The following is a 12,834-nucleotide window of genomic DNA, read 5'->3' as shown; positions in this document are numbered from 1 at the left end:
AAACAAACAACCATTCGCACTCACATTCAGACCTACGGGCAATTTAGAGTCTTCAATCAACCTACCACGCATGTTTTTGGGATGTGGGAGGACACCGGAGTGCCCGGAGAAAACCACATATATCATATTTGTATAAATATATGTACTGTGCATCATGTATTCAACTTTTGTCCAAAGACACCAGCTATAAAGAAAACTCGTGAGTATGCTGTACCACACTCCCTGATACGGGCCTTTCAGTCCCTGTACGACTGGTGTCAGAGTTTGGGCCGCATTGACGGGAGTACGTTGGATTCGATTCCAGTGAAAGTTGGACTCTGCCTAGGCTGCCCCTTTTCCACAGATTCTGTTCATTACCTTTATAGACAGAAGTTCTAGACACAGCCAGGGTGTTGACGGGGTCCAGTTTGGGGACATCAGTATCACGCTGCTGCTTTTTGCAGATGATGTGGTTCTGATGGCTTCATAAAGCTGTGATCTCCAACTGTCGCTGGAACGGTTCTCAGCAGAGTATGAAGCGACTGGGATGAAAATCAGCACCTCCAAATCTGAGCCCATGGTCCTCAGTCGGAAAAGTGTGGAGTGTCCTCTCCGGGTCTGGGAGGAGCTCCTGCTCCAAGTGGAGCAGTCCAAGTATCTCGGGGTCTTGTTCAAGAGTGAGGGAAGTATGGAGCGGGAGATCTACAGGCGGATCGGTGTAGCGTCAGATGCGGACTGGGTATCGGTCTGTCGTGGTGAAGAAGGAGCTGACACGAAAAGACAAAGCTCACGATTTACCGGTCAATTTACGTTCCTACCCTCACCTATGGCAACGAGCTGTGGGTCGTGACCGAAAGAACAAGATCGCAGATACAAGCGGCCGAAATGAGTTTCCTTTGCTTTCGTTAGGGATAGGCCGAGAAGCTCGGTCATCCAGGAGGGACTCAAGTGTCGAGCCACTGCTCCTCTGCATCGAGATGAGCCAGATGAGGTGGCTAAGACATCTGGTTAGGATGCCTCCCAGACGCCTCCCTGGTGAGGTGTTCTGGGCACGTCCCACCGGGAGGAGGCCCTGGGGACAACTCAGGACACGCTGGAGAGATTACATCTCTTAGCTGGCCTGGAAATGCCACGGAATCCTACCGGAAGAGCTGGACAAAGTGGCTGGGCAGAGGGAAGTCTGGGCTTCCCTGCTTAAACTGCTGCCTCCACGACCGACCTCGGATAAGCGGAGGAAAATGGATGGATGGATGGATCTTCTTTAATTGAATGTGATTTGTGCATGTATGACAGACTTGGATGGAAGGATAGATTTTTACATTGGTAAGAAAAAATAATAAATGTTGCATTATGCTACATTACAAATAGTCTAATATCATTTATATTTTAAAACATGTATCTGTCCTTGACTGGACAGCTGAGAGATAGAAAAGTTGGTGCGCTTCCAATCCATGTATCCAGTAAGAAACTGTGTACTCTGCAGAAGCAACTCCTGTATGTTTCATATATTGTTAGTTAATTTCATGTACAAATGTGCAGTTAAAAAACGAGTTTGTGAAGTAACGAGGGACGTGATTATTAAAGCCAGGTTGAAAATGGGAGGGTTGCATCAGGAAGGGCATCCGGCGTAAAATCTGTGCCAGACAAATCACGCGTGTGGCTCGCTGTGGCGACCCCTGACAGGGAAAAGCTGAATGTCACTTGTTTAGTTAGATGTAGGCTACAAGCTAATTTGATGCGTGCCAATAGTTGGAGATGGCTTGCTAATTGTTTGAACAGACAAATGCTTACCTCATATCGATTGTTTTTGTTTTCAGATTCTTATGGCTAGCTGCTGGATGGCTATTACATTAGCAGCTAATTTAAGTTTCTATTTTGCACTTACTGTGAATATGTAGGTCCTTAATAGACATAGCTAATACATTTATTTTGCCTTCATTTCTTAGTTTCATTCTGTCAAGCTGCTTGATGTCATGACTGTACATTTAAGCTGCAAACTACTATAAGAACATCTTGCATTGTGTAGTCACAGAAGGCTAACAGATTCCATATTTCAGGAGCAAAGTAAGCCTACTTATAAAATGCTGTGCCACTTTTTGCACTGTGACAAATACAGTTCTCTGAAAATGAATATCTACTGTAGAAATATTTAAGAGACTCAGTATTACAAATTATCAATGAACAGCTTCAGTTCAAAAGAGGTTGAACTTTTCAGTTTTTTTTGTCATGCACTTCCACAACTTGTACGTATTATGTATCCATATTCAAGTCAGGGTGATAACTGCACTTTCATTCTGAAAAGTTCCTCTTTAGTTTGTATAGTGTGACGAGTCAGTTGAGGGTGTAAACATTACCAGGTGGATGTGCAAATTTATGTAAATTGTAAAAAAAACAACTTTAAATCATAAGTTATTTTATAGAAGGTAAGTACAATGTATGGATCCACTGTGATCTCTAAATTGAAAGTATGTAAATGAAAACAGTGATTCACAATATTGTTGAAATTGCAATTGTCATTAAGAAATTTCAGATTGCAAGATTTGCAACAAGATAAATCAATAAATGTGAATATTTTCCAGATGCAATTATTTTCACTCAAAAAAAATTTAAAAAATAGAATTGTTATTTATAGCTCATTGGGGAATGAATACTGGTTCGGCCCACTTGAGATCAAACTGGCTTGAATGTGGCTCGCGAACGAAAATGAATTTGAAATCCCTGATCCAAACGGTTCGGTTCAACAGTTTCGGATCAGTCCGCATTTGTCCCAGTCATTGCAGGACACAGCGGACATAGTATGGAGCCGCAACATACCCGGTAGGACTATATGATTTAAAAAACATCTTAATTACATTAGTGCATGCACACAGAGCAGAATATTTCTAATACTTCATGTTTTGATAGCAGCAAATCGATGGTGCGCATTATACATAGGTAGAAGGGATCGATAGGGATAAATTTTGGGGGTGCCTATTATACTTGAGAGTGTATTATAAACAAGAAATGCAGCAGTTGCAGATCTTGTCATAATAAAGTAGGTAGTATGTTATCCTTTGATTCGTTGTTATTCGAATCCAAAAATTCTGATTTGGCGTTAATTTTTTTCGGCGGACTCGTATGCTAATTCGAGTCACCACAAATTGTGAACTGCCCTAGTTAGTACCGTTCAAATACTTATTTTCAGATGTTTCATTCCCCAAAAATGTGAGGTGACATACCAGTTTCAGATGGGCATGAAAATATCTCTCTTACTGATAAAGCATTTTAATCATTATCGAATCAAATGACAGCCTAAAAAAAGAAAATCTAATCTAATCGCAATGTAATGAAACGAAATTGAATCAAATCATGAGGTTCTTAATACCCAGCCCTACCTCCAAACAGTTGCAGCATATTTTTTAATTTATTGTTAAAGTGCAGTGAAATGTTTCATTTCTACTTTATTTATTGCGGACTTTATCTTAATGTTGATGGCTGACAGTGAGTTCTAATCAGTAAAACTGCACTGTCACATCCTTTTCAATTATGTTTTTATTTTTCTGAAAAATGCTTCGTTTTCAATGAACCATAATTGTTTATGAACCGTTTCCCCATATCGTTCAGCCCTAGCGCTTATCCTCATTTGGGTTGCAGGTGAGCTGGAGCCTTTTGGAATGTAGGAGGAAGCCGGAGTACCTGGAGAAACCCCAGGCAAGCACTAGGAGAACATGCAAACTCTACACAAGAAGACCAGTGCCTAGATTGAAACCCCAGACCTCATAACTGTGAGGCAGACATGAAGGTTTTAAGCTTGTCAAGTCAGTCTCCAGACTTAAACCCTACAGAGCCTATATTTTACCTGCTGAATAGGAGAGTTGAAGGGAGTAACCCCAAAACAATTCATCCATTTTCTACAGTGCTTCTCATCAATAAGGTGGCGGGTGAGATGGAGCCTGTCCCACGGGACTCTTGATGAGAGGACTGGTCACCAGTGAATCACATGACACAAAAATTCACACTACCGTCACACCTATCAACAATTTAGAGGCGCCAATGGACCAGCCATAAATGTTTTTGGAATGCAGGAGTAAGCCGGAGTACTTGGACAGAACAAGCAAACTCCATACAGGCAGGCCGGAGCTGAGATTCAAGCCCAAAATCTCAGAACTGTGAGGCAGATTTTCGAACCATTTGTCCGCAGTGCTGCTGTATGTTTAAAAATAAATGAGATCATAAAAGGAGGAGGAACCTGAGGAGCAGTAGGTTAATTGTCCCATCTGGTGACAAAGCACAGAGGTAAATAGTTAGCTGCGGGGGCTAGTAATCCATAACATCAACTAGCATGTGATGGCCTGTTGGTGCCAGATGCTCTTTTTGAGTAACTTTGACATGGAAATGGTGGTGACTAGCCACAACATGCACTCACACTAATAACACAGACATACATCTACATTGTCCTCCTGCAAACGTCTATTTTTGGCCGTTTCTTAGCGGCTAATATTCACTTCCAACCTTAAACAGGCATTTGTTGGGAATAGAAATAACAGTACTCTCTCCTGGCTCTCCAAGCTAGCAAGCATTGGAAAGAAGAAGGCCCCAAGGAGGTCAGTTTTCCATTTAAAAAAAAAATACTAAATAAAAATAAAATTTAGTTAAATGTAAAAAAAAATAAATAAAAAAAGACTTCACATGACAGTGATAAAACTCACGACACTCACCGAGAAGAAGTAATTTCAGCTCCCGCCTGGAATCTCGCTTGTCTCGACGAAGTTGCTTGTCAATTTCGGCATTGATTCGCTTCGACTCCTTCGCCTCCTCGCTCAGGCAACAAGCCATCATGGACTCCAGAGTCATCCCCTTCGCTGTGTTTGTCCAGCCTCGCTAGGACCCCAAAAACACGCGGCGTTCTTCCCAGCGAATACTAATAATTAAAAATATATATATGTATCAGCTGCGGCCCTCGCGTGGACGTGGGGGGAGGGTCGCTTGGTGCTGGTCTTGTCGGGACCCGACCGGGCCAGGGAAGGAGGAGAGGGGAGGGAAGGAGTAGCTCGGGGCCTCGCTGCAAAGTTGTCTCCGGTCTTCTCCGGTAGGGAAACGGGAGAGGGCGAGTAAGGGGGCGGGAGGCTCCTCCGCGAGATGCTCAACTCGCCTGTTTCTTGTGGGGAAAAAATAAAAATAAATGTCAATTGTGTCTCTGAGAGGACAGCCGCGGTATCACGTATATCGAGCAGCCAGCAAACCGACGCGGTAGAGCCGATGCTATCAGGCTAACGCCCGGGGAAAAAAAAAAAAGCTATACGAACAGACGGCACCGCGGCGACTCGAATGTTGACCCCCGGCGACGCCTTCCCTTTCTCGGCTAAAAAAAATGACGGGCAGGCAGCCTGCAGTGATTGGGAACCGCAGGGCTTGAAGAGGTTCCGCCTTTATGATCTAGCAATAGCGGCGCCCATCACACCAATGCGGGCCATTTTGACGCTAGAATAAGGCATGCCGGTTGTCTCCCCCCCACCACCACCGCTGTTTTTCATTTTAAATGAAGCCCGAAATGAGGTGGGGGGGCCTCCGCTGCTGGAAGAAGGTGGGCAGTGAGTGCGTCCTCCAACCTGATGCATAACAGGGAGGAGGAGAAGCGAGACTGCGAGAGTGACAGGAGGAGGGTTGCGTGGAGACCAATTGGACGCAAGAGGTGGCTGGAACCAAAGCACGCACACACACAGTGAAAATATGAAACATGCACTTGAGGGAAATATAGTTGTCCTGAGACAAAATCTAACTATAACCATAATAAAAGTGACTCCTAATTATTATTTAAAATACAAAGTAGCTATTAAGCGCCTCTTACTTGTTTTCCTCTTGGTGACAAATTACGTGCAGTACGTATCAAACATCTATCCATCAATACATCCATCCATGTTCTTATGATCACGAGGGTCATGGGTGTGCTATCCCTGAACTGGTCGCCAGCCAATCCCAGGGAGCATATAGAGAAACAACCATTCAACTCACATCCACACCTACAGACAATTTAGAGTCTTCAATCATGCATGTTTTCGGAATGTGGGAGGAAATCGGATTACCAGGAGAAAACCCACAAGGGCACGGGGAGCATATGCAAACTCCACACAGGCAAGGCCGGATTTGAACCCGGGTCCTCAGAACTGTGAGGCAGATGTGCTAACCAGTCAGTCACCGTGCCGTCCTTATGAAATATAATGCAGTATATAAAATGAGTTTCAAATCTGCTTTTTGGTATGATTTTGTTGCTATGCTGCACAGACATATTTTATCACTGACATTTGAAATGGTAGTAATTATACTCGGAAGTTGTATAGCTCAACCAGTGGCATGCCAATTTCCACCACGGCGCTCAACATACACACAACCCTGTTAATAAAATCTATCTCGAGGAAGAAAAAAAAAAAGTGAGATAAATGACTCAGAAGAAATTGAGCATCCCGCGTCTGAGAGGCCCAAAATTTAGCAGGGACGGACGAAGCAGATTTATTTAATCTAAAATGAGCAAGGCAGCGCTACTGATGAGTGGTGTGATGGGATGCTTTTTATAGTGTTCTAAACACCTGCTGCAACCTGTGAGTTGATATCTTAATATAACCTGAGTGTGTCCATAGCGTGTCTATGGAACTCATTAATGACACGTGCATGTTAGTCAACTGGTGTACGGAGTTGCTGCAGCGGCACATCAAGGAAGGGTGCCCCCCCCCCCCCTTTTCTTCATTCAAATTAGGCAGGTTTTAAGACATTTTTTGGGCCTCTTTAGAAAGTTAATGACACAATGCCTATGTGCCAAATGTTTAATATTTAAGTGCAATCTTTGTGAACAGAGCCTGAGTCAGATTTATTTACATTTGTAATTTACATGATATTTTATGTATTGTTCTACATTACAATGCCATGCTCCGTGATGATAAGTTGCAGGGACTCATAGTTCAAGGGCTGGGACTCATTGTTTCCGGGCGTGTATCGTAGGACTCACAAAGTCTCAAGTGTAAAATTATCAATGCCGCTAAATGTGCAACATCACGTGACCAAACCTGGAAAATGGGACAGCTGACTTCCTGTGTATGCTGTGTATACGTAACAAGCATAACTGAGATTGATGACATGATTGTTTGAAGTCGAACATGCTGAAATTTGGTTTTCTTTATGGCTGGTGTCAAAAGTTAACCACGTGTGTCCTTTATTTATACAAATATATGTAAACACAAACAAAGCCTAAACATCAGCTATTGTCATCGTTGGTGGCAATGTGGTGACATCTTGAATTCTTGACAAATTAGCTAAGCAGCTAAGTCTGCTAGCATTAACCCCTGCGCAAAAACTTCACCATTCACTTTAATTTGAAACCCTGTCAGGGTTAATGATTATGTTATTTTCGGTGTCACTCACAAGATTCTTGTGAGGAATGCAGTCATTTTGCTTGGAGACAGATGGAGCGAAAGTAATGTGGAGCAACATTGTGGTCAAAATGTGAGGTTAGGAACTTAGGCTGTTTCCAAGTACAGTGCCATGAAAAAGTATTGGCCCCCCTTCACAATTTCTTATACTTTTGTATAGTTTCCCCACTTTAATATTTAAGATCATCCAACAAAAAAACCTTAATTTAGTTTTTTCAAGCCATTCAGAAGTTTACTTGCTGGTGTGTTTTGCATTGTTATCCTGCTGCAGAACCCAAGTGCACTTGAGCTTAAAGTCACAAACAACACACAAACACACAAAGCAAGTTGTCCAGGTCCTGAAAGAAAAAAAAGCAGCCCAAGACTACCACCGCCACGTTTGACTGTTGATTTGCTGATCTTTTTCTGCTGTGCTACATTTACGCCAGATGCAACGAGGCACACACCTGCCAAGCTTTCATCTCGTCAGTCCATACAATATTCTCTCAAAAGTCTTGGGAATCATTGAGATGTTTTTTTTTTGTTTGTTTTGTTTTTTTGCAAAAGTAAGACAAGTCTTTACGTTTTTTGGTCAGAAGTGATTTTTGACTTGGAACTCTGCCACGGATGCCCTTTTCGCCCAGTCTCTTCCTGATTGTTGTGTCTTGAACACTGAATTTAACGGAGGCAGGGGAGGCCTGTAGTTCTTTAGAAGTTGTCCTGAGTTCTTTTGTGGCCTCCTGGATGAGTCATGGTTGTTGTTCTCTTGGGGTAATCTTTGTGGGCCAGCCACTCCTGCGGAGGTTCACCACTGTTCCATGTTTTCTCCATGTGAGACTAATGGCTCTCCCTATGGTTCGCTGAAATCCTAAAGCTTTAGAAATGGCTTTTGTAACTCTTTCTAGACTGATAGACGTCAATTAATTTATTTCTCAACTGTTCTGGAATTTCTTTGGATCATGTCATTTTGTTGCAGCTTTTTTTTTTTTTTTTAGATCTTTTGTCTGAATTGATTTTGTCGGGACATATTCTGTTTAAGTCATTTCTTGATTGAACAAGTCTGGAAGTAATGAGGCTTGTGTGTGATCAGTGAAAATTCACAAAAAATTGTGACTAGCCACAATTCCTGATTTAAGGATAAGGAAGCCAATACTTTTTGACACCACTGTAGGACTTCCACATGTAGGAGTTCATTTGAGTCAGTCATTCTGTTGAAAATAGTCACAGAAGAGCTCTCGCACCTCCTCCCCCCAACTCTGCTCTGTGTCAGCGTCGGCGTAGGCGGGCTGCGGGCTCTCTGCCTCGGCCACCTCGGCCAGCCACTCGCCATTGAAGGAATCGCCGTGTGACTCGCACACATTGTGCAGAATACAGCATGCCCGGATCATGGTGGGCACCACGTCCAGGCCGCAGTCATTGCGCTTGCTGAGGCACTGCCAGCGTGCCTTGAGCCGCAACAATGCCTCCTGGGCCACACGACGGGCACGCCGCAGCCGCCGGTTGAACAGGTTTTGGCGCTCGCTGGGCATTGCCGGGTTGGCCCGTGAGCCCCGCTTCTCCGGGTAGGCCTTCAGGAGCCAGCTCTGGAGCGGGTAGCACGGCTCGCCCAGCAGCACGTAGCTGCAACACAGGGCAGACCAAAACATGATTAAAAAGGGACATACACAACATTGTGGAGCATCAGCATACACCGTGTCGCCACTATATAAAAATACATTTACGGTGATGAGAGAATAGAAGATGAGTGAATATTTCTCACCACTTTCGCTGTTCGGAATCATTCACTCAATTCCTACTCCCTAATCACTATACAATGGAACCTCGGTTTTCGTGATTAATCCGTTCCAAAAATTCGCACTTAAACCAAATCAAACGAAAGCCAAAGTAATATTTGCCACACGAAATAATGTAAATCCAATGAATCAGTTCCAGCCACCCAAAATATTTTATATTTGTTAATATTTATCATATATTTTATATACTGCATTATATATACATTATCATATATTTTAACGTGTGTAAAAAAAAAAAAAAATAACTACTAGACTACAATTAGTACTTAGAAAAAAGCGAGGCATCTATTTAAAGAGAGGCCACACTTGACAGTACTGCTGTTTTGGTTAGCAACACAGTCCAAATGAGCTCAGCAGTTATATCTCTGAATTATACTTACTGGACTACAGTTAATACTGGGTTTTTTTTTTTTAATGGAAAAAGCAGAGGGTCTATTTGAGGTCACACTTCGATTCATCCAAGAGAGTTTGTGCCCCACTGGGTGCTGCTGTTTTGGTTAGCAACAGCGTTTAAATGGGCTCATCAGAGGTATTTACTGTCCATGGGTGAACAATAGTGTCCGTAATCTGCGATTACAGAAGTTACTAAAAAGAGTTATTTACTTTAGGAGAGGTATTTACTTATCCATATCCAGATTTTTGTCATCTTGCTGTGTGAAAGCGCAAGTTAAGATTTCCCTTCGGTGGGTTCTGTCTAAAAGGCACACGTGGATAAATGCCGGGTCTTCAGCGGGCTCTCTGTGTTAAAGGTCGACATGACAATAGGAATGTATTAACCCGAGTTGTCTTCCCATGAAGAAAGACGGAGGCACTGGCGACAGTCCTCCCTCCGTTGCCGTGGTCCAGAGCAACGACTTCTGCAAGATCTCCGCCGGCTCGATCCCCCCGGGGAAACAGGCGCACATGTCCCAGATCTGCCCACGACCGTTCACAGTCACCTGTCACATCATAAACAAGTGGCATGATTTTTTTTTTCTTCGTGCTTGCATGTTTGTTTGTTTTTTCCAGGTACTAAAATGTACTCACATATTCCAAAAACATGTATGTTAGGTTTGTAAGACTCTAAATTGTCAAAGGTGTGAATGTGAGTGTGAATGGTTGCTTGTCTATATGTGCCACGTGATTGGCCAGCGACCAGTCCAGGGTGTACCCCACTGCTCGCCCAAAGTCAGATTGAATAAACTCCAGCTCATCCCTGACCCTAATGAGGATAAGAGCTATAGTAAATGGATGAATGGACACCACCCACCTGAGACAGCACTGAGAGCCAGCCGGCGGGGTTGATGTAGTCAGACGCGTTGTTGGACGGCGTGATGATGGCTGTGTGCAACGTGGCCACAGCAGCAACACAGTGCGGGAAGCCCCACTGGGACAAGAACAGCCGAGCCGATTCTTCCAGCTCGGGCTCGGCGGGGGTTCGTAGGTAGTCAGGACGGAGCAGCGCCACGATGCTGTGACACATGTCCCGTACGCACTTGCACACGGTGGACTTGCCCACACCGAACAGGGCGCTGATAGTGCGGTACTCCACATTGGATGCCAGGCGCCACAGTGCCACTGCCACACGCTTCTCCACGGGCAGCGCCAGGCGGAAGCTGGTGTCCTGACGCGTTAGGCGGGAGCGCAGCTTCTCGCAAAGGTAGAAGAAGGTCTCCCGGCTCATTCGGAACTTGTCCAGCCAGTCGGAGGGCTGGAATTCTGTCATCACGACTCGCTCCCACCAGTCTGTGCTGGGGACGGTGGTCCAAGGGCGAGTGCGTATATGAGCGTTGGAGCGAATGCTCCCCGCCATCATCATCTGGGGGGACAAAGGGACTACAAATATACAGTGGTACTTTGACTTATGAGTTGTTCGATTTACAAGCCATCGCGTCCTCATTTTTTGCGAGCCAAAATTTTACTTGCGAGTGAGCTTCACATACGCTGCCGCTGTAGTGAAGTGAGAAAAAAAGAGAACAACCTTGCCTATGTACTTTTTAGCCGTTTATTAAGCAGGCCAGTCGAGCACACAAGTACAAAATGAAAACACTTGCAGGGAGCCTAAAGGAGGTGCTAACACTTGTCAATATTCTAAGAGACAGGCTCCAGATGTCACTCACTCGGCCATGCTCTCTTGAAAAACCTGCCATTCTGAGGTAAAGTCCGAGAAAATGTTGTATACCAACAGCTTACTGATTTTCTTCTGAGTCCGATACTTTCCAATCAGGCTTTAGGCCCCACCGCAGCACTGAAACAGCTTTGATCAAGGTGACAAATGATATTCCCCTGAACACAGATGCAGTCAAAGACTCAGTCTTAGTTCTGCTGGACCTGAGGGCTGCCTTTGACACAGTTGACCATGTGATCTCATTAGAGAGGTCAGAATGCTGGGTGGGAATCTCTAATACAGCTCTAAACTGGTTCAAATGGAGGATAGGACATACTTGGTTGATATTGGTAACTGTGTCTCAGACCATATAGCTATTATCTGTGGGGTTCCCCACAGGTCAATCCTGGAACCCCTATTTTTCAATCTGTACATGCTTCAATTACGCCAGTTAATACGCAACTTTAAAGTGTCCTACCACGACTATGCAGATGACACTCAAATCTATGTCACTGATGGCAGGTGCACACGGACCTGTAGATTCAATCTATCACTCCATCAACCTGATCAGTGTGTGGATGCAAAACAATTTTCTCCATCTAAACTCAGTCAAAACTGGAATCAGTTAATCATTTTCTGTGGCCCACAGAAACAAAAAGAAAGTGTTATTAATCACCTTGAGACTCCCTAAAACTTAATACTAAAGTTAGAAACCTTGGGGGGGCATTACTTTTTTACACAGAGCCAGCTAATGTCAGTTTATTTTCCCTTGATAAATGAAATGACCATTTAAAAACAGCATTTTAAGTTCACTTGTGTTATATATTTATTTATATATATTTCCATTTCTTTGAGGATTTTAAAGCGGACAATCTAGAGTCTTCAATCATGCATGTTTTTGGAATGTGGGAGGAAACCCAAGCAGGCACGGGGAGAACATGCAAACTGCACACAGGGAGGCCAGATTTGAACCCGGGTCCACAGAACTGCGTGGCAGATATGCTAACCAGTCTGTCACCGTTCGTCCTATACACTAGGCAAATAAAGATAATTCTGATTCTGGTGTAACAATACCTATCTCACCCTGTATCTCAATGTTTGGATGCCCACTGGGATACATTGTTGTCATCACCGAACATTCATGTATAAACGTAAAGGCAGTTTTTATTTTATTTTTTTTAAATAAAACGCATAGTTGCGTATTATTAAGGCTAACCATCATCATTCTCCTCTGCCTCTGGAAGAAGTACTGTCGCTGTCTCAGGCGTCTTTGGATCTCATTGCGCCGCTGTACATCCGTGTTGTTTAGGTCTCTGCGGCGTTTTAGCAGCATGTAGGTCATAAGAAACACCAATGGCCGCAGCCTCTCGTCGTCTTCTTCCATTTCGAAGCGTAGCGGCGAAACGCACTCGATTTAAACGAGATATGATCAAGTGCCGCTGAGAATGTTGACAATTTCATTAGGTACGGCGAGAGGATGCAGCATACTTCCGGGTTTTCTTCTTCGACTTGTTATGCGCTGCGGGAGGACTTCCGGGGTTTCTTCTTCGTTTTCGCAAACCATCGTGTCGAGTGACTATGGCGTCTGTTCTACTAG

General features: G+C 44.0%; 2 protein-coding genes across 5 annotated transcripts in view; both read right to left on the bottom strand.

Annotated features, from left to right (window-relative positions):
- The window catches only part of LOC133487760 (guanine nucleotide-binding protein G(q) subunit alpha-like), a 35,551-nt gene extending 29,928 nt beyond the window's left edge, over positions 1–5,623 (bottom strand). Inside the window, exon 1 of one of the 3 annotated variants that reach the window (XM_061794845.1) lies at positions 4,677–5,623. In XM_061794845.1, coding sequence (XP_061650829.1) covers positions 4,677–4,812 — 136 coding nt within the window. In that variant the 5' untranslated portion in view covers positions 4,813–5,623. The remainder of the gene's footprint in view (positions 1–4,676) is intronic. The other 2 variants (XM_061794847.1, XM_061794846.1) reach the window with 2 other exon arrangements.
- Positions 5,624–6,795: 1,172 nt separating this feature from the next.
- On the bottom strand, positions 6,796–12,795 carry LOC133488340 (putative nuclease HARBI1). Of its 2 annotated transcripts, none has more exons than XM_061796073.1 (4): positions 12,454–12,795; positions 10,401–10,949; positions 9,929–10,089; positions 6,796–8,978 (listed from the first exon to the last, which is right to left on the bottom strand). In XM_061796073.1, exons 1-4 carry the CDS (start codon positions 12,619–12,621, stop codon positions 8,558–8,560), a joined length of 1,299 nt encoding a protein of 432 aa, XP_061652057.1. In that variant the 5' UTR covers positions 12,622–12,795; the 3' UTR covers positions 6,796–8,557. The 2 variants fall into 2 exon arrangements, with proteins under 2 accessions (XP_061652057.1, XP_061652058.1); XM_061796074.1 differs by having other exon boundaries at positions 10,401–10,966; positions 12,454–12,587.
- Between the last annotated feature and the right edge of the window lie 39 nt (positions 12,796–12,834).

This window comes from Phyllopteryx taeniolatus, chromosome 13 (genome assembly GCF_024500385.1).
Source record: "Phyllopteryx taeniolatus isolate TA_2022b chromosome 13, UOR_Ptae_1.2, whole genome shotgun sequence".
Classification (NCBI taxonomy): domain Eukaryota; kingdom Metazoa; phylum Chordata; class Actinopteri; order Syngnathiformes; family Syngnathidae; genus Phyllopteryx; species Phyllopteryx taeniolatus.
The sequence above is the reverse complement of the archived record's forward strand: the minus strand, read 5'-3'. Positions and strand labels throughout refer to the sequence as shown.